The following is a 19886-nucleotide window of genomic DNA, read 5'->3' as shown; positions in this document are numbered from 1 at the left end:
TATGTCCTCCCATTTTCCTTCTCCATCCTGATCCTTCCATCCTTCCTCTCTGCGGCTCCCTGCCGCAGGGCTCCCTGTCTTGTATCCTCACACCCTGTGCCATACTAACTGCTATCCCCACTGAGAAAAGCAGCAGCTCAGGTTGTCTCCTGGCGTGGTGCTTTTGGCCAGTGCCTGTCTTAGGGTTTTACCCGTCCCTGTCCATGGCAGTACCACTGCAGCCTGGTGCCTCCACTCGATGGGCTAATAGGTGCTGTGTGTCTGGAGGCTGCCAAGCCCCAGTGACTTGCGGAATCAAACTCCATAACCACGAAGTAGTTATAAAGCAGGTATGTTTAGTGAGTGATGTGCATACACCCTAGTGCAAGGGGGACAGCTCCACCTCACTTGCACGCCGTTAGGAGAAAGCGTGCAACAGATATAGGCTGAACTAATACATAATCAATAGTTTGCAGGAATTTGGATACATATTCATTACATTCCTGAGACCCCATTAGCTTGCAGTCCGTCCCCCCTTGTGCGTCTGTAGTGAGTTGTGGGGGTGGTTGTGGGATGAAGGTTCATCATCTTTCTCGCTTTTGACCCTGTGGGATGGGTACCCCCCAGACTGGTTCCAGCTTGCTCTGTGGACATCTAATCACCACACTGTTCTCGGGCTGTTCCACCCTTATCTTCATGGCCTTCATCCCCCTTGATTTCTCAAACTTAGTGTCTGCAATTCCCCCTCTCTGGGCCCCCATTAACATAAACTATCTATCTGTAACTACCCTTTGCCTTAGTGAGGCCCCTTTTCCCTTTCTGTAGCAAAGTGTTCCCCATTCATCTACTATGGGGTCCTTTTTCACTATTCACCAGGGAGCCACCATGCAGCAGGATGTGTACCTGGGCATCCTGTGCATGGCATCCCAACATCTGCCATGCTGCCTCCAGCTCCTCTGCGGTGCTGAGAGCTAAAAGTACAGCTCCATGGAGCCGGGATCCAAGCAAACCTTGCCTTGGCCTTTCCATTGAGTGCACACGAGCAGCAGCCCCCCCAGGGTCAAGGCAGAGATGGAGAGTAAGGCATTTTACAGAGAGAAGCTCAGGACCACAGCCTGTTTCAGGCTCCTGCTGCTTACAAGTGGCTGAGTTTACATCCAATTAAGCTGTAACGGATAAATGAAAGCCCTGGAGACAGCCCTGACTGTGGAAATTGCCGCTGCAGGATTTTCAGTCCCTTCTCTCATCAGCACTGGTAGCTGTGCTGCACTATTTCCACACCATTCTGCTCCTGCCTAGCACAGCCACGAAGGTCCCCAATGCATTCAGCCCTCTGTGGTGCCAGCAAGCCCAGCAACCTGGCTGGGCTGAGCAAACCCAAATCGAGCCCCTCAAGCCCAGATGAGGAAGAGCAGGGACTGTCACAACCCAGTGGCAACCTGCTCAGTGTTCAGAGCCCAGAGGACAAGGGAGAACGTGTCAGCCCCAGCAGTCTGTGCACAGCCGGGTTGCGCCCAGCAGCACGCAGCGCAGGTGATGCAGCAGGACTGCATTTCCCAGCATGCTGCGTGTCCCTTGCGTGCGCAGGGCCTTGCACGCTCCGCACCCAGCACGCTCGGCAAGCTGCAGCAGCCTGCGTCCAGCTGGTTGCCGCTGCAGTGCGTGCTGTGCAGGCGCGGCGCTGCTCTGTACCCTGGCACACCAGCTGCAGGGCCGAATCAGCGGGGCTGCCTGCAAATATTTGTTGTGCTGTTCATTTTCTAGGAGCAGTGTCAGCATGGCACCTGGCAGTGTTTGCTCTTCCTCTCCTATCGCCTCATGTTGACGCTGAATACTGGTACTGACTTGCGGAATCAAACTCCATAACCACGAAGTAGTTATAAAGCAGGTATGTTTAATGAGTGGTGTGCATACACCCTGGTGCAAGGAGGATAGCTCTACCTCACTTGCACACCGTTAGGAGAAAGTGTGCTGCAGATATAGGCTGAAGTAGTACATAATCAGTAGTTAGCAGGAATTTGGATACATGTTCATTACATTTCTGAGACCCCATTAGCATGCAGTCCCTCCTCCCTTGTGAGTGTAGTGAGTTGTGGGGGTGGCCATGCCCACACCACCCGTGTGTGACCCACAACAAAGTGACATGTAGATACAGGAGCCCAGCTATGTCCTCACCAAGTGATCCAGCAGGAGCGGTCACCAGGAGCTATCTGCCTTGTGCTGTTCAGGCTCATGCACCACCACCAACAGCATTCCTCCCTCTGTTCCTGAACTGCCCATCAAACAATACCTGCCATACTCCCCTTCTATGCTTCATGCAGGCAACAGAGCTGCTCCTTGGCCATGGGTAATTGGCATCTCATCCCAAGAGGCTATGCCAGCTTTGCTCCATCTTCTGCCCTTCACTGGGCTGTTAGTAACACTCCCCACCACAGCACTGAATCTCTGAAATGCTTGTGGTTCTGAAGACATGAGCCAGGAGCTGGGATGCCAAGAGCCAGTGGGGAGAGCAGGACCACATCAGAGCTGCCCTGGAGCCCAGGGGCCAGCTGCAGGGCAGCAGGGCTGGGAGGCTTGGTGGCTTTGGGGAAGAGCCTCCACCTGTGGTTTGTCACTGCCCTTTGATCTACACAGCTGCAGGATGGAGAGGCCAGGTATAGCTCAGCACAGTGTCCGCCACAGACCCTTCACAAACCCACCTGCACAGCCCACCCAGAGACCCTGCACAAACAAACCAACATCTTGTCTTGGCTTTCCTGCCCATCCCAGGTCTGATGGAAACATGAAAAGAAGCAGTACATCAGGTTGGAGAACCATTGCCCTGGGAGCTCTGAGCTTTTGTCCAGAAAAGACACAAAATAAAGACTATTTACTAAGAGAAAAGGAAGAGACAAATAATAGTAATGACCCGTTTCCAGGCAGCACCTGCCTTCCACCACAACACATTAATAACCTTGATGACAGTGGCCTACTTTCCATCCACCTGTGCTATGGCTGGCTAGTCACCGTTTTCTATTGAGCCCTGGTCCTGATTGCTCCACCGCTGGATGAACTGGTCTCCTGGAGCAACGACAGCCAGGAGGACCTGGTGGTGAGCCAAGTGTGTCACTGCCATCCAGCATCTGGGTTGCAGGTCACACCGTGATTCACAGCATGTGCTGGTCTGTGGGACATTCTGGATTACCTGTGTGGGTGCCCTGAGCCCTCATGAAAGACCATGACTGGTAGGTAGTACCTTTTCCAGCTCCCCAGCAGGTGACTGATACCTCCTAATTCTTTCCAGAGACGTGACCTCCCTCATGGACAGAGGCAACGTGGCACCCCCCCCTTCCTTCTCCTTGCAAAGGTCTGCGATCTGCTCAGGTTCTTCCACTTGGGTTGATCGCAAGCTGGGAGCACATGTAGCTTCATGCACAAATTTATGCAACAAAAAACAGCTGCACCCTGGGTACCATGCCACATCCATTGCTATCACCAACCTGTCAGAAGATGGATTTTTTTCTCTCTCCTTCCCCATCCCCTCAGTCTTTGTGGGAAGGAAAGTCACAGCACTGTGTCTGGAAGTCTGGTATGTCCTGAAAGCTAGAGGAAGCCATCAGCCCCAGACGTTCACATGGAAGAAAGGGAAAACTGGGAATGCAGCCCCTGTACAAAATCCTGGGACAGCTCCAGGTCTGCTAGCAGCAAGGCTGAGGTCACCACCCCCTCCAAAGCATGGCTGGAGCAGGGCCATGCAAGACAAAGCACTGTGCATCCTGCAGAAGCCCTGCTTACACTGACCTGTGCCACCATCCCCCCTCTGCCAGTCCACTGGCTCCAGCTGTCATGGTTTTGTGCTGTTGCTGTCAATATTCTACATCATGACATCATGTGCAGTATTAATCTTTAACTGAGGGTACAAATAGTGGCAAACTGTTTTGATGGTATAAGAAAGTGTAACAGAGGGTATGTGGAAGTGTGGAAGGTTCATGCTCCAGTTCTGTGGAATGGCAGCATCCCGAGTACTCAGCTCTTGGAGGAGAACTACATTATCCCAGAGGATGTCACGGCCAGAGACGAATCACTGGAGGAGGACATATATATAATCTTGCTCCCAGGCTGGAGCGTTCTCTCTCTCGCTCTGTCTCTCTTGGAGTACTCCAGCCCTGTCGTCTCTCTCTCAGCGTTCTCCTGGTTCTCGGGGACTTTCTTTCTCTCTCTCTCTCTGTCTTGTTCGATTTATTAGCCTTAATTATATTGTGTTATCTTGTATTTCAATATCGTATTTAGTAAAATAAGTTTTCTCCTTAGATTGCTGCCACTGTTTTTGTCCATTCCTCTCTTTCCCTTCATTTCCAGGGGTGGCCCCTGTCACAGGCACAGGTAAATCTAGGTAACCTGTGACACCAGCTCACTGGAAAAACAGCTGCTTGGCTTTTTCTTCCCTATTCATCTGGTTCCTTCCGGGCTTAGGATATTTTGGGCACTTCTCTGTTCCCAGCTACCCTGGGTGGCACAGGCGGTTCCTCAGGATTTGCTTTTCTCTGGCCTCTGTGCAGGCTGAGAGCTGAAAAAGGGAAATGCCAAGCCCTTTATTTCAGAGATGAGTATGGAAAGGGAGATTCACTACTCCATGCTCTCGAACTCTCACACACTGTCAGCTGCCTTTGGAAGAGAGCTGTGATGCGTGGGGCCAGCAGGTGGAGCTGGGTGGAGCATTTCAGGAGGAGCATTGAAGAGTCTTGTGCAAAGGAGGTGCGGAGCGAAGGACAGAGAGCTGCTGTGCAACAGCGGCGAGACTCCAGATGCAATATGCTACCTCTGCCAGAGGACAGATGGATGCAAAAATGAGGGACAGAAAGAAGTGAGAAGTATTGGTCTTGGAGCAGAGGTGCCCTGAAAATGGCACCATCAGGAAGCGGGATCTGGGAGGAAGCTGAAACATTACTTAAAATCTCACAGTTCCCACTTTGGGCAGGGAAACTGGCCTTTGCCAGGTTCCCTGCCCAAGAAACAAGGTGGGATGTGCTGAGGCGACCCTGGGGAGGGCAGCAGGAAGGGCTGGACCAGGTGTGGAGCTGCCTGGAGGTCTGAGCTGCAAACCCCACTTGTGAGCATATCTTCTCCAAGCCAAAACACAGCAACCTGCATCCCTCCGGCCTCACTTTGCCTTGCTCCCAGCTGCATGCTGCTTATGTTCATTTTGGTGTGCTGAAAATACCTTGTGGGAGTGGAGGACAGCAATCTACAGTGAAGGGGAAGCGTTTGAGGGCTGTGGTGACAGACTTGGGTGGCCAGTGCTACAAGAGAGAGTCCCTGTCCAGGCTGCAAAACACACTAATGCAGTCTGTGACAGCCTGTGGTGACCACCCTGCAGGGATCCTGCTGTGCTTCTGTGTTATTGGGGCATCTTCCTTCTGCCACCACTCTGCAGGAGGCTGGGACATCTGGGGTCTGCCATCAGCTTGGTGAGCTCCTATGCTCACAGCTCCATACATTTGAAAGAAGTCATGACTCCCTGTTGTCAGCTCCCCTGCGACACAGGCTGGCATAGTGCTGTCCTTGTTCTGCTGGTGACACTGCAAGGTGATTGGTGGGTTGGATGATGGAGACCTCTTGGGATTCTGCAGGCATTTTCAGTCTCTGCCCACCAGCAGAGCATCCGGACTCCAGGACAGGAGTCCAGGTCACAGTGTCACACCATGCCCTCAATGCTCTTCCCTATCAGAAATAAGTGTGCTTGTAATTGCAGGTGTTTTGGGTTTCCCTATTTTCAGCCCAAAGATCTGAGTGCATTTAGTTCATTGATGATTGTGTGATCACTGATGGAACCGTCAGGAAACAGCTCATCAGTCATACTTATGATACTTAAGATGGCCAAACCTGCAGCCTTGAGGTGGGACTGTGTGGCTGGGTAGATTTATTGTTGGCAAAAACATGCATTCTCTGTATGCTACACAGGAAATCAATATTAGAAAGCATCTACAACGTGTTGAGATGACTTCATGAGGCAGTCCTGCTCTAAGGGCTAAAACAGTCTATGTAGATCACAAACAGCCCAGACATCACAGGCTTGTGAAGGCCCAGTGGGTGTTCTGATGGAGATGGAACTCCATAAGTCGTGCCATACTGAGCAAGGATTCGTGATCTGCTGACTTGACAGCTTCTTGGAAACCTTCACTGATTTGGATTCTGCACTGGGGATCCCAGTGAAATGAGGCGTCATCTGTTGAACCAGCAGCTGCAATGCTATGCTGTGTAGGAGCCAGGCATGCGATTGAGTGCTGTGGCCTTTAGTGCAGCATTTCAGCTTTTTTTTTCCTATTGTCTGTTATACACTGAGAAAACAAATTGGGAAAAAAAAGAAAAAAGAAAAATTTCCTAACATACCAAAAGGCCCTGCTTGAAGTAGGCAAGAATAATCTTCTCCATCCAGCTTCAGAAAGATTCTCTTACCCCAGTATTGTATGCACTGTCCATCTTGAAGTGCTTCACATCCTATAAACCATGGAGGAAATGTGGGACAGAGCAGGGTAGAAGGTAATGTTTGATGGAGAAGGCAGACAAACTGCATGTGGTGGGTCTAAGAGCTCAGCAGATCTGGAAGGTACACAGTTGTGGCTCAATAAAAGTGCTGCGGCAGCCGGACTTGGTCAAGGCAGTGAGCAGGAAGACTTCATAGCAGAAGTGGTACACTGCTGCGTCTGATGCACGGACTCAGATGTGACCAATCCGAATGGTTTATTACAAGTTCTCACATCACTTACATACCTTCACTAGTTTTCTTTTCCTAGCTTTCCCATTCACCCCTACCTGTCTACAGAGCATTCCACACTCTTCAACCGCTCATCCAACCCAGGCCGTAAGCCATTCTTTCTTTTTCTAGAGGTGTCCTTGTTTCTCAGCTCCAGTATCCCACTAGGCCTAATAATTTGTCTGTTTACTAAGCATGGCCAAATCCACTCCTGCACTGCTGACTTTCTATGCCTACATCGTGACAGGCTTTAATCACATCAGTAATGGATGGATCTGCATTCTTTAAGGACTGTAAAACCTTTTGACAGTCCGCATTTGCATTTTCTACTGCTAATTGCTTAAGCAAATCATCCCGGACGGCCTGATTGTCTACTTGTGTCTCTAGTGTATTTTGTAAATGGTCAAGGAATTTAATGTAGGGCTCGACAGCCTCCAGCTTAACTGATGTACATGAGGCATTAGACAAATTAGTATCAGGTATCCGATGGATAGCATGCAACATGCAACACCGAAGTCTTACCTCCTTCAAGTCCATCTGTGCCTGGGCCTGAGGTGTTGCCCAGACCAACCTCCCCTCCCCCCAATGAGTTCCTCCATGCCAATTTGATTTAAGTTAGTCAAATTATTCATAGCCTGGATGGTAGCCTGGTCTCAGTATTCAGTCACAACACAGTGTATTGCACGGGAGACAGGACTGTTCCTAACAAGATTTTCCAGCCATGAGGGGTCAGAACATAACTATCACCCACTGCAACCAAAAGATTGTATGTAAAGTGCATGTAAAGGCAGACTGAATTCATAATCTCTCACTGACTTCCTTAGCTCCTTGAATTCCCACTGTGGGGGATGATTTGAATGATACAACACGGGAAAGGCTTGCAGTATATCAGCATCACCCTGTAATATTGTATCTTTTCTGCACGGCTGAAAAGCACCGCGGTACGCTGTGGAAAAACCTTTCCTGCATCCTTCAAATGATCATCATGAGGGAAAATGATCGGTTCGTTTTAAGAATCTACTCAACCAGGATCAAAAAGTTCCTCTGGTTCCGGTCTGTCCTTATCTTTAACCAAGAGACGCAGCAGCAGAGGACATCGATGCGGGGAAGGGCGGCAGCATCACGGCGAGCAACGTGGGCGGGACGGAAGGCGGCAGCAGCACGGCCAGCGTCGGGGCGGAGAGGAGGGCAGGAGCGGGAGGGAGGGGGGCGAGGGGAAGGTCGTGATTTATCTTCTCCCCAGCCTGGAGGTGGGGGTCGGAGCCGCGGATCGAGTCGGGGCAGGGGCTGTTTTCAGCACCGAGGGGCAGCGGCGGGGGTGGGAGAGAGGGCAGTAGAGAACAGTCGGAAGGAATTCTTCCTGGTCTAATTTGTTTAAGCCCATCCATTCTTTGGTGCCAAATGGATATAAAGGTTATCAGTCGTTCTGTCTTTAGTAATAGAAGCCTCCTGGAGTTTTGTGCCAGTTTTGTCCCAAAGCTCCTCATGAAAAGAGAACCCTGGCTGCTGGACTTCATGATCTTACTGGAAAAGAGAAGTCCTGGCTGCTGGACTTCATGATCTTACAGGTCTTTTCTAACCTAAATGTTTTTATGATTCTATAAAGACACCGACAGAACAATGCTCCAGGCAAAACTGGGGAAATTCTGGGAAAATTAACCTACTGTCTGCACAAATAGATGTGGAGAGTGAGGGAAAAAAAAATGTTATCAAAGAAACACATCCCCTCAAGCAGTGCAGGGGAGTGGGAATGGGACTGAAGATGAAGACAGGGGATGGGAATGGGATTGAGGATGGGGATGAGGATGAGGCTGGGGACAGAGGTGGGGATTAGGAGGGAGGTGATGTGGGTCCATCCTGTTGGGCTCTGTGGCTCCTTCCCCTTCCCTTCCCATCAGCTGCAGGCAAGAACCTGTCTGGATGCTGCAGCACCTCCTGCCTGCAGTTTCCCCCTTTTCTCCTCTGTTCCCACCCCAGGCAGTTTTTGGCCCCTCATGTTTTCCCTGAGGCAGTGGAGTGGCCCTGAGGTGTCTTTGAAGGTGTCTCAGTGTATGTGGGCAAGAAGGAGCTCTGTGGGTGCTGGCTGCCCAAAGAGGAAGCTCCTCACTCCATGTGTGATTTCCCTCAGCTGTTGTTTCATTTCTGTGTTTGCGCCTCTCCCTGCAGTGCAGACACCTTTCCCCAGCAGCGCTGAGTGGGGCATAGGCTGTGGTCTTGGCAGTAGCATGGCCCGACGAGGACTGGTGCTGGCCTTCCTGCTGGTCCTCCTCCCTCATCTGGGGAAACAGAGAGAGCCTGCAGGAGCAGGAGCAGCTTCAGGAGAAACCGAGACAGGAGAAAGGGAAGAAGGTAAGTAAGTGCTGGTTGCTCCTCTCTCTATTCAAAAGCAGCTTTTCCTGCTCCTCTCCCTGCAAGCTGGCTCTGCATCTTTCCCTCTTTTGGCTGATGGCCATGTGTTGGAGGAGGCTGAAAATGGTGTCCACCAGTCCCGAGGCACTCAGGTATTATTGGGTTGTGTCAAATTGGATCTACATTAGGGGATGGAGGCAAGCCTTAGTGTGCAGGGAATGTCTTGGCACAGCATGAAGGATGGGGACGCCTCCCAGTTCTCTGGCTCTTTGTATAGAGATGGTGTGCTTTGGCCTTTGTAGTGCCCTGGAGTAGCTGCTCATTGCATCAGGGCTTGGAAGCCTGATGTGTGAGCTGTTATCTCTGTAGAGAAATGGGAGCAGAAGTGGCTTGCCAAGTTGTTCTGTGGGTTGTGAGTCATGTTGCCCATCTCTGGTGTCTGGAAGGAAGCGCTGCCTTTTTAGTGATGGGCAGAGGGACCAAGTTTCCTATCTGGGCAGCATATGTGGCTCCGAAGAATAGGTTTGTGTTCACTGTCCTTTGCAGTGCATTGCAGGACACAAGACTGCAGTGGGGGAATGGAAACCACTGCAAGAGAAGGGAAGAGGTGCTGAACTAGAGGACTGTGGACATGAAGCAGGCTCCACAGGGAAGTGGGCATGGCCCTAAGCTGGGGGTCAAGACAGTGACTACTGTCACTGACTTGAACTGGATGATCCTATTGGTCCCTTCAGGCTTAGGATACTGTCGTGAGTTAGCATGACAACAGAGGGTTCTCATGTCAGGAAGATTTATTAATTGCTGTGATGATGATCATCATGGTGCGTATCTGCATCATCTTGTGTGTATCCCCACTTATCCTAAGCAAGCCTTTTATACTCTAACACATGTATTCAGTCCATTTCCACTAACAGTTCATTGGCTAGAAAGCAAGCAAGTTCCATGACAAGTCTTCATAATCAGCAGAGTTCATCTTATGCCCAGGCGCAAAACACTCCTGTTTATTTATTCAGAGCTCCTGTCTCCTTTCCAGAGCCTCTTTATCAGCCAGTCAGCATCCAATGAGGCTGAGATGACCCCTCCAGCTCCCACAGATAATCTCTGATTCTATGAAATGCAACCTGATAGGGAATGCCTGCAAGTCTGCAGAGGTGAATGGGAATCTGTGTAAGGGTGCTGCTTCCTCTTGTTTGCTGCTCATCTTGCTCTAAGCTTCCCCTCCTGCAAGCTAAATAAGCCCTCAGCCTCAACCTTCCTGTCCAGTACACCAGTTTTGTTCATCTTTTCAACACTTCTGGGACTCAGACAACCTGGAAATGTCTGGGAGGGGACGGTGATCACCACGGTGTCACCCTTTCTAGCCTGTCTCCTGATGCTGATTCACAGGCTCCAGCCAGACTCTTGTCTCTTGCCCATTCTCTAGGGGATCTCTGGGCAAACAGAGGCTCCGAACACCCACAGGACATGGACCTGCTGAGGTGATATCCTTGGAGCTGCAGACACGCCATAAGCCTGTTCCTAGTGTGCCTCCACTATCTGCCTCCACTCTGCTAGTGTCCCAACACAATGCTTTCATGGGTTCAGAGAAGAGGTGGCACAAAATTCTCCCCCTTGTACTCCATTACCAGAGAAGCTCCTCACCTGGAGTAGGACCGTCACTCTTTGTCCCCAAAAGGAGTGTGCACCAAATCCCAGTGGGATAAGGACTCCCAGTTTACATGAGCCCTGTGCTGTCCTTCCTGCCCAGGAGAAGGCAGGCTGTGTGAGCAGGAGTAGATTCAGGCTCTGCATGTGCAGAGGAATTGGGAGGTGCTGCTGAAGGGCTGTGGTGTAGGAAGGTTGATCCACATCACGACCATGAAACTCCATCCCTCACCACTGTGTACCAGGGCAGGGAACACAATCCCTGTCCCCTGCTTGGGCAGCCTCTCTTCTGTGTTTTGGTGCAGGGAAATGTCAGAAGCCACGATTGGGTCCCAGGATTCATTTTGTCCCAGACCAGGAATTCTATGATGTCAATACAAGTTTGATGTTGACATGCCCTGATGGGTACTGGCCTTCTGCCATGGAGATCATTTGTGTGAAACCAAGCCCACGCCAAGGCCTCCCAGTTCCTCAGAGCAGCTGGTTGATGAAGAACAGCACAGGATTATGGCAGTTGGCACCGGGATACGTGAGATGTGTGGGTGAGTGAGGACCTTTGTGAGTGAGGGAAGGGTGGGCACGATGGAGGTCTCCTGCATTTCTGCTGGCCCCGTTACGTAGGCACACGTGGATGTTGCCTCTCCCTCTGGAGCAGCTGAGCAGGGTTATGCCAGGAGCCCGAGGAGCAGCATGGCTCTGCCCCTGTCACTTGCTGGTGGACATGGCTGTCACTGGAAGCACTGGAGGGATGTGTCCCTGCTTCTTCCAGTTTCTGGGTTACCGTGCCCATGGGCAGCTCACTGCCCCACCTCACCACCTCCCACCCTAACTGAAACCCCTTTCACCTCTGCCAGAAACGTGCCAAAGGCCCCAGTGGGATCCAGAACTCCGTCTGGCACCAGATCTGGAGAAGTACAGGAAGAATGAAGAAGTGACCCTGAGCTGCTCCAAGGGCTTACAGCCATCCTACACCCGTGTCAGATGTTCAAGAGAAGAGCAGACCATCAAACGCGGGAAACCTGTAAATTGGGAATTATGGCTGGGAAGGGACAGCAGCGATGTCTGGACCCTTATTCGGACCAGAGTGGAGTGTATGGGTAAGGGAGGCACCAGGAGCTGTCCTGGGATCCCCGTGCTACCCTTCCTGCCCAGGAAGGGGCAGACTGTGTAAGCACGAGGGGCTTCAGGCTCTCTGTGTGCTGGGGAGGAGGGAGGTGCTGCCAAAGGGCTGTGCTGTAGGAAGGCTGATCCATATCATGCCTAGTAGCTCCATCGCTCACCACTGTATACCAGGGCAGGGAACATCCTCCCTCTCCCCTGTCCTGTCCTGCACAGACTGCCTCTGTTCTGCTAACACTTTTCTGTCTGATTGGTGCAGGGAAATGTCAAAAGCCCCAGTGGGACCCCAGGATTCTCTTTGTCCCAGACAAGGGGTCTTATGACCTCAACGAGACAGTGATTTTGACATGCCCAGTAGGGTACTGGTTGTCCCACACAGAGGTTTCCTGCATGAAACAAAACCCTAGACAAGGCTCCACAGCTTCTCAGAGCGTCTGGCATGAGAAGAACAGCAGAGGACACTGGCAGCCTATAGAAGGGAACATGACCTGTGTGGGTGAGTGAAGCTGCCATGCTCAGTCTGCTCACCCCAGCAGGGAGAATGGTGCCAGATGCAGTGTGTAGCCTTAGTGCCCTGGGTTCTGGGTGGTCAGGGAATGCCATGGGTGGGCACTGCAGAGAAAAGAGCTGCTAATGCAGCCCAGGGCTGTGTCTGTCCTCCTAGCAGATACTAGATCTGTTAATAGCTCCATGGTGTTGACAGCAGAAGGACCACAAACTTGCCCATCAGTTTTTGTCATTCCAATCCCTAGGCCTGAATCACTGCAGCACTGTGCCCTGAGAGTGGTCCAGGGTACAAGAAATGTGCAGTCAGTGTCCAAGTATTGTGTGGAAGAAGTCAGGATGGCACTGGGCACACAGTCCTGGGGACTTGACAGCAAAAGTGGGACTAATAGAGATCTGCTGCAGGCTGGGAGGGGATAGGAAGAAACTGACTCCCCTGCAATGCTTCCTTCACAGAGGTCTTCCAGGTGGTTGCTGGGACCCTGGAGGTTTCCAGCACCAGCATCAAACTGAACTGGACCTGCAACATCCGTGATGCCTGTCAGCACATGCAGGCCACGTGCCAGCTGGCAGGGCCTTCCACTCCTCCCTGTAAGGCTGAGAATGTAATGGAACAGGAGATACTACGTGGTCAGAAGGGAACATTCGCCTGTCCTCCTCTGCAGCCCTTCACTATTTACAGCATCACTATCTCAGTGCCACCCAGCACAATCCTGTTCACACAGCACCTTAGGACAAAGGCAATGGGTAACTGCCCTCCTGTTTGTAATGTAAAGTTTGCTCTTCACCCCAAAATCCCCACTTGTAACTCCATCTTCCTGTGCTTCCAGTGCCACAGAAGCCAGAGCAGCTGCAGCTGGATGCCAGCACGGGGACTCTCAGGTGGAAGGCACTGCCCTCCTGCCGAGGAGAGATTGTTGGGTACCAGGTACCGGAGCAAAGCCTTCTGTACCCAGGCAGCAGAGCAGCAGCTGCTCTATGCAGAGCTGCCCTGGGCTTGAGCAGGAGATGGGTGCTGCTCCCCTCAGCACCTCTCCTCCCTCTAGCTGAACTTCACAGCCAGGAGAGCGCATGATGGCACCTTCCTGAACTTCCAGCAGGTAACGGTGAACCACTCTGTCACCCAGTACACGCCGCCTCCCCAGAGCCCAGGAAGCAAATACACAGTGACTGTCCAGGGCCTGACAGCAGCTGGTGCTGGGGATGCATCCAGCCTGGAGTTCCAAGCCTACATCTCAGGTAATGGCTTCTGTGCCATGTTTCTATCTGGTGGTGTGATGGGGAAAGCATGTGGTGTGAGCAGGTCCTGAACTGCTGTGCACCCATTCTGTCCCTCTATGACTGTGCAAGGAATCATAGAACCATAGAAAGGTTTGAGTGGGAACGTACCTTTAAGATCAAATAGTTCCAAACCCTTGCTATAGGCAGGGACACCTCCCCGTACACCAACTTGCTCACAGCCCCATCCAGCCTGGGCTTGAGTACTTCCAGAGAAGGGGCATCCACAACCTCACTGGGCAACCTGTTCCAGTGTCTCAGCAACCTCACAGTAAAGACATTTAGACAGGATATTAGAAAAAAAATTTAGTCTACTCTCTTCTAGTTTAAAACCATTTCTCCCCATCCTGTCACTACATGCCCTTAAAAAAGTCCCTCCCCAGCTTTCCTGTAGGTCCCTTCAAGTATTGGAAAGCTGCTACACGGCCCCCTGAAGCCTTCTCCAGCCTGTGCAGTCCCAGCTCTCTCAGCCTGTCTGGTAGCGGCAGTGCTCCAGCCATCTGATCATCTTCGTGGCTCTCCACTGGACCTGCTCCTTCTTGTGCTGGGGCTCCAGAACTGGATGCAGTGCTTCAGCTGTGGGAGCAGAGTAAAGGGGCAGAATCATGACCCTTGACCTTCTGGTCACGCTTCTTTTGATGCAACCCAGGATATGGTTGGCTTTCTAGATGGCAAGCACATGCTGCTGGCTCATGTTGAGCAGGAGCGTGGCTGCAGTCTTTGGGGCTGTAAACTCTTTTGCTAGACTGCATTGTGCAGTTTATGGGAATGGGACTCTTACCCATAACCCAAAGCCTCCCTGCCTCTTCTCTGCCCATTAGAGCTGAAGACATGAAGCACATGGTTGTGACTTGCTGCCTGTCCTTGCAGAGCTGCGGATCCTGGACGCACACACACCTGCATGCATGCACACACTTGATGCCAAGGCCTGGGCATTGACCCCAGGCTGTGACACCCACTGCTGGCTGTGTGTTAGTTTCAGGGCAGTATCTGGGCTCCTGGCCACGGACAGCGGTCACAGTGGTGGTTGTGCTCTCAGTGATGGTCACTCTCTCTGCGGTCATCGTGTGGTTCGTGCTGTCCAGGCGAGTGGTCTTGGGACTTGGAGCTGCTGTGCTGCCTTAGACCACGCTGTGCTACTGGGCTGGCTGGTGACAGTGGGCTTCCTGCTCTGCTCCCACCCTTTTTCAGGCAGCAGGGATGCTGCTGGCTGGATGATGCCACCGTGGCTCAGCTGTAGGGCTGCTAACGGAGCATCATCCTTGGGGCTGGGGCAGGGACTGTGTGTGCTGGGAGACCCCATTCCCTGTGGTCACTGCTGCCAGCACTGCTGTGCCTTGGGGTGCTGGCAGTGGTGGAGAGGCCTGGGCTCAGAGTGTGCAGAGCTCTTCTGCCACTGCCCCGGGTTCAGCAGGGCCCTGGGCCATGTCAGCCTGCTCCCAAATTCAGACCATCACTTTGTCTTCCCAGGAGAAGGAAGGCGGTGCCCATCAAAGCCGAGGAGGACCATTACATAGGTAGGGCTCCAGCACAGGGTCAGCTACGGGGCTGGGGTGGGGGGAGAGAAGGTCAGTGCTCGAGCTGCTGTTTGAGTCTGCCCCGCTCCTTCCACATACCCTTGTGCTCTTTCTGTCCCTGCAGAGCTGCAGCCGTATGAAAACTCAGACATTTACAGTATGATCAAGGGGAAATCTCTGTCAGAAGAAGAGGCAGGTAGGAGGTGGGATGCTGTGCCTGTGTTCCCTGAGACACCAGGGGCAGGGATTGCCCGGTGCCCCAGATTGTGCCAGAGCTGCCAGAGCTCCCTGCACTGCCCAGGGCTTGCAGCAGCCCCTAGCGGGGTGCTGTTGGTGTCTGCAGGTACAGGTGGTCAGGACAGAGAGCCAGCATCCTCACATCTGCCCATCCTGGAGTCCTCAGGAGACTGACCGAGCAGTGTGGAAGTGGAGAAGATGGGGATCAAGATACCTGGATCAGTGGTGATAGCGCTTCTCATTGCCTCTTCTTGAGTCTTGGTCCTGCACAGCTGGAAGCAGAACTGCGTGTATCTTGTGCTGTGTTATTGCTCCCACCCATGTTTTCAGTAAGTTCCTGCATGCTGGGCTACAGAGCAGGAGCAGCCCAAGCCCTGCCATGAGATGTTTGTGCTGGTTAAGTGTCCTCCAGCACCTGGCACTGCCCAGTCTTGACGCAGGGCTTCCCAGCCCCTCTCCACCTTCTGCACTTGTACCCATTGAGCCCCAGAACTCAGCTGGAGTTCAGCCCACGTGCACTGCCCTCACAGCTGTGCTGCTGTGTCTGAAGAGCCAATAAACTGTTTTGGTTTTCAGAGTGTTACCTGCTCCTTACTGCATCCATGTGGTTATGGTTCCTTCCTGCTATGTGTGTGAAAGCTTTGTCTGTCCTTCTCCTCATGGTTGAGGCTTGTGCAATCCCAGCAGTTCTGAGGAAGCACCCCAAGAAGCCCTGTGCCCCCTGCACCATGATGGGGTGTTGTTCCTCCTTCCCTCGTGAGAATGCCACCAAACACCACAGGTGTGATCTCACAGGAGTGGAGTACAGGGTAGAACCACCTCCCTTGTGCTGCTGGTCACACTTGATGCAACCCAGGGTGTAGCTGTCTAGGGCAGCTGGCAGGACTCAGGAGGAAGGAGTGGGGAGCTGCAAGCAGTCACTCAAGGTCTCACGCAGTCCATGGCCATTAAGTGGACACTCTCAACACACAGCACATCCTACACCCCCCCTCATCCCCATTCCCAGTTGCCTCCTCCCCTCAGCAAGGAACATCATTTGTCCTCATGTGAACAAACCACCCTGCCCTCCAGTTCCAGCTGAGCACTGTGGGAAACTCACAGCTACTGTCACGCCCTTCAGCAGCTGCAGCATTCCTCTTCCTCCAGAAAGCACCAGGGCCCACCTGGGATCTCAGGCTGTGGTGAGGATTTATCCACCTTCTCCTTAGAGTGGGCCATAAACTCCATACTCACACCTCACACTACACAAGCCTGCTGCTCAACAGAACCTCACAGGACAAAGCTTGGTGCACACATTCATGTCACCTCTGTAGCACAGGGGAGACCATTAGCTACTGAGATAAGAGGGCTGTGAAGGAGCAAGGAGCGTTCTTGGTCCACCACCTTACCCAGTTAGCTCAGCTCCCAGAGGGAGAGTGACTCCATAAGAGAAAAGAGGAGATCAGGAGCTGGACTCAACGATCTTTATGGGTCCCTTCCAGATCAGGATATAAAAAGTCTTTATTGGTTGTCAGGACAGAGCACGCAGAGTGGCGAGGGCGAGGGAGTGGAAAGAGGATGGGAACACAGGAGGTGGCAGAAGCACAAAGCAATGCTCAGTTTCATAGAATCACGGAATCACCGAGCTTGGAAAACACCTACAAGATCATGCAGTCCAACTGTCCCTCTACCATCAGTAGTTCCCACTAAGCCATGCTCTTCAAAACAGTATCTAAACTCTCCTTGAACACCTCCAGGGTCAGTGACTCCACCACCCCCCCAGGCAGCCCATTCCAGTGCCCGACCACTCTTTGGGAAAAGCAGTATTTCCTAATGTCCAACTTGAATCTCCCCTGGCACAACTGGAGGCCATTCCCTCTGGTCCTGCCATGAGTTACACGAGAAAAGAGGCTGACCCCCAGCTGACTACAACCTCCCTTAATGGAGCTACAGAGAGCAATTATTGTATTTATATTGCATCGTCTGACTATGTAAGTGTACTGAAATTGGCCACGGGCTATGAGGGACCTTTGAGAATGCCTGTCTGAGAAACGATCTTCCCCTACCTTGCTGGTGATCCCAGCATGTTGAGGTGCAGCCCCTCCTGACACATATTGGGCAGGGAGGGAAAGAGGTTGCTTACAACAGTGTGGCAGATGATGATTGAGAAAGGAGAATGAGTGAGACTGATGAAACTGAGCATTGCTTTGTGCTCCTGCCAAATAAACTGTTCCCATCTTCTGTCCACCCTCTTGCCCTCGCCACTCTGCCTGTTCTGTCCAGACAACCAATAGAGACTTATTATATCCTGACCTGGAAGTGTGAGAGATAGATTGTGTTTTTGTAGTGGAAATTGCCAGTATTTCTGTATGTAACAGGATAAGTTGCCTTTCACTGCTGAACAGAGTAAAGTTGAGACTGGGGCATTCTGACCTAGGTAAAATAGGCACAGGCATTAGGTAAGGCCTCTTATCATCATAAAGGTACAGAACACACCCAAAATGGGTTGGTAACAGACATTGTATGGAAGCATAACATAGGTATGGAAGTGTAACATAGCTTTGGAAGTGTAATGTAGCTGTGGAAGTGTAATCGTGTGATTAAGTACTGCCTTGGAGGTCGAGGTCTGGGACTCTTACATTGTATGTGAGTATCTTGCAGAAGGGTTGCTTGATGGTACACCTCGTTCTCTTGAACTGAGAATTGATGTGTGCGACGCTGCAGAAGAGCAGTTTGTGCAGTAGCACAACCATGGGATGCTGAGAGAAATGGGGAATAAGTAAAACTAGTTATTATTGTGTTTTGTTTTGTTTGGAGGATGAGTCCACGTATACTGCTTGTTGGATGTAGGGAATACAGCAGTCAATCATGGCGAGACAGAATTCTGTAGACAGGGAAGAGCAGAGAAACCCCAGATGGGATCCTTGAAGCTGTTTACTCCCTGTACTCTGGGATTAAACTCAGTCACTTTCTTCTATGGAAACAGAACACCTCTCCCCCCCTCCCCCCCTTACCATCCTGGCCAGTTGACAGGGCAGGGCCTGGATCAGCCCCTGAACAGCCCACCTCAACCAAGCTCTGTGATTAGTGCTGATGCTGAAAAGAAAAAGTTCTGCCAGCTTGAGAAAGAACTGAAACAACACAAAAGGGACATTATAAATTCTCCTTTTCCTAAATCTAACTCCATTAGCCCCAGTAATACTTCCATGTATCCTCTTAGTGAAGTTCAGTGTTAATCAGAAGACATACAACATGTAAACTCCCTTCTTACTAGTGGAGAGGTGAGAAATTTAAAAAGGGAAATGAAATCTTTAATGAAAGATCTTACTGGATTAGCAGAACAGTTTGATCAATTCTTGGTCATCTTTAGCTTCTAAAATACTGGGACTTCATTTAACTGGGAACACCATAAGAATAACAGGGGCAGAGGGATTGGGAATGATAGTTTCACTTTTTGAGACAACTGAATTAAAATGGGAAGATAAAATAGTCACAGGGCAATTGTTTTCTGTGCCAGAAGCAGGGACCTGTTCACTGGGGAGAGATTTAAAAGTTAAATTAGGATTGCAGTGGAGAACTTGTGAAACAGGTATGAAGGTGTCAATGAATTTGTTAACGGCTGATGATGAGAAAGGAATAAACCCAAAGGTGTGGGAAGGAAACCGGGGTGGACTCACAATTACTCCCTTAATAAAATAATCATCCAAGGAGGGAGTGAAGCTGTGAAACAGTGACAATATCCCATACCTTTAGAAAGGACAGTGGGCCTAAAGCCTGTAATACAAATATTGTAGTACAAATATTCCAGGACATACATCATGTCCTGGAAAGGGTAAAGAAGGATGGAGAAGAGCACTGGGGGGAAACGCTCCTTAGATGGTCACCAACAGTAAGAGGAGTTTTTAATTCCATTCTTCGCCCAGTTGTGATCTTATTCATCCTAACGCTGATGTGTTTATTGCTTGTAATCATATTATATGTGAACGTCTGGCACGTGCTGAGGCGACTGGCCTGGCTCAAATTACCCAAGGAGTCTGAAAGTTGGCCCAGGTATTAGATTACTTTTCATAGCCTCCTGGTGATCTGTGGGTAAGACGAGCTCCATTACGTACATTGGCAGCATCCATATTTCATTCTTCTACTTTTGTGTGATATTAACATGTATCTTTCCCTTCTCCCCTCATCTCCCTTAATGCTTTGTTTTCTTAAAACCACCGCAGGACAGTGACAGCCAGCTTTGCATTGCCGGGTGGTGTGAGAAGCGGGAACAATGCTTGGCTCAAAGCTTGTCCATAGGCAGCCATCTGAGACATGAGAAGCTGGAGAATGCTTGGCTCAAAGCCTGTTCAGTGGCACCCATCCAAGGACTGATCTGCCCAACAAGTTTTTGGAGTTAATGGCTGCCTACCACAGCAGTAAGAGGACAGATGAGTTGTTCCTCCTGATGGACAAAAATGTGGGTACCCCGACAGCTCCCATAGCTGTGATGGACGATGCATGGTGCCCCTGGTTATTGGGGTAGGCAGACCTGAAGAGTTCTGAGGAAA

At 51.2% G+C, this 19886-nt stretch overlaps 1 protein-coding gene across 1 annotated transcript; it reads left to right on the top strand.

Annotated features, from left to right (window-relative positions):
- The first annotated feature begins 7933 nt into the window (after positions 1 to 7933).
- Positions 7934 to 15534, top strand: LOC140263899 (uncharacterized). Its single transcript, XM_072359213.1, has 10 exons — positions 7934 to 7962; positions 8879 to 9061; positions 11560 to 11802; positions 12785 to 13075; positions 13159 to 13256; positions 13375 to 13567; positions 14583 to 14691; positions 15077 to 15123; positions 15248 to 15319; positions 15467 to 15534. The coding sequence occupies exons 2-10, from the start codon at positions 8938 to 8940 to the stop codon at positions 15532 to 15534; spliced, it is 1245 nt and encodes a 414-aa protein (XP_072215314.1). The 5' UTR covers positions 7934 to 7962; positions 8879 to 8937.
- The last annotated feature ends 4352 nt before the right edge of the window (positions 15535 to 19886 follow it).

The sequence above is a fragment of the Excalfactoria chinensis genome, chromosome Z (assembly GCF_039878825.1).
Source record: "Excalfactoria chinensis isolate bCotChi1 chromosome Z, bCotChi1.hap2, whole genome shotgun sequence".
In the NCBI taxonomy this organism is placed as follows: Eukaryota; Metazoa; Chordata; class Aves; order Galliformes; family Phasianidae; genus Excalfactoria; species Excalfactoria chinensis.
Note: the sequence above shows the minus strand (reverse complement) of the source record. Positions and strands in the feature narration are given on the sequence as shown.

Coding starts and splice junctions, on each gene's coding strand:
- LOC140263899 (XM_072359213.1), top strand. CDS start 8,938: ATGGCCCGACGAGGACTGGTGCTGGCCTTCCTGCTGGTCCTCCTCCCT. Junction 9,062..11,559: donor GACAGGAGAAAGGGAAGAAG/GTAAGTAAGTGC, acceptor CACCTCTGCCAG/AAACGTGCCAAAGGCCCCAG. Junction 15,124..15,247: donor CGAGGAGGACCATTACATAG/GTAGGGCTCCAG, acceptor CTGTCCCTGCAG/AGCTGCAGCCGTATGAAAAC.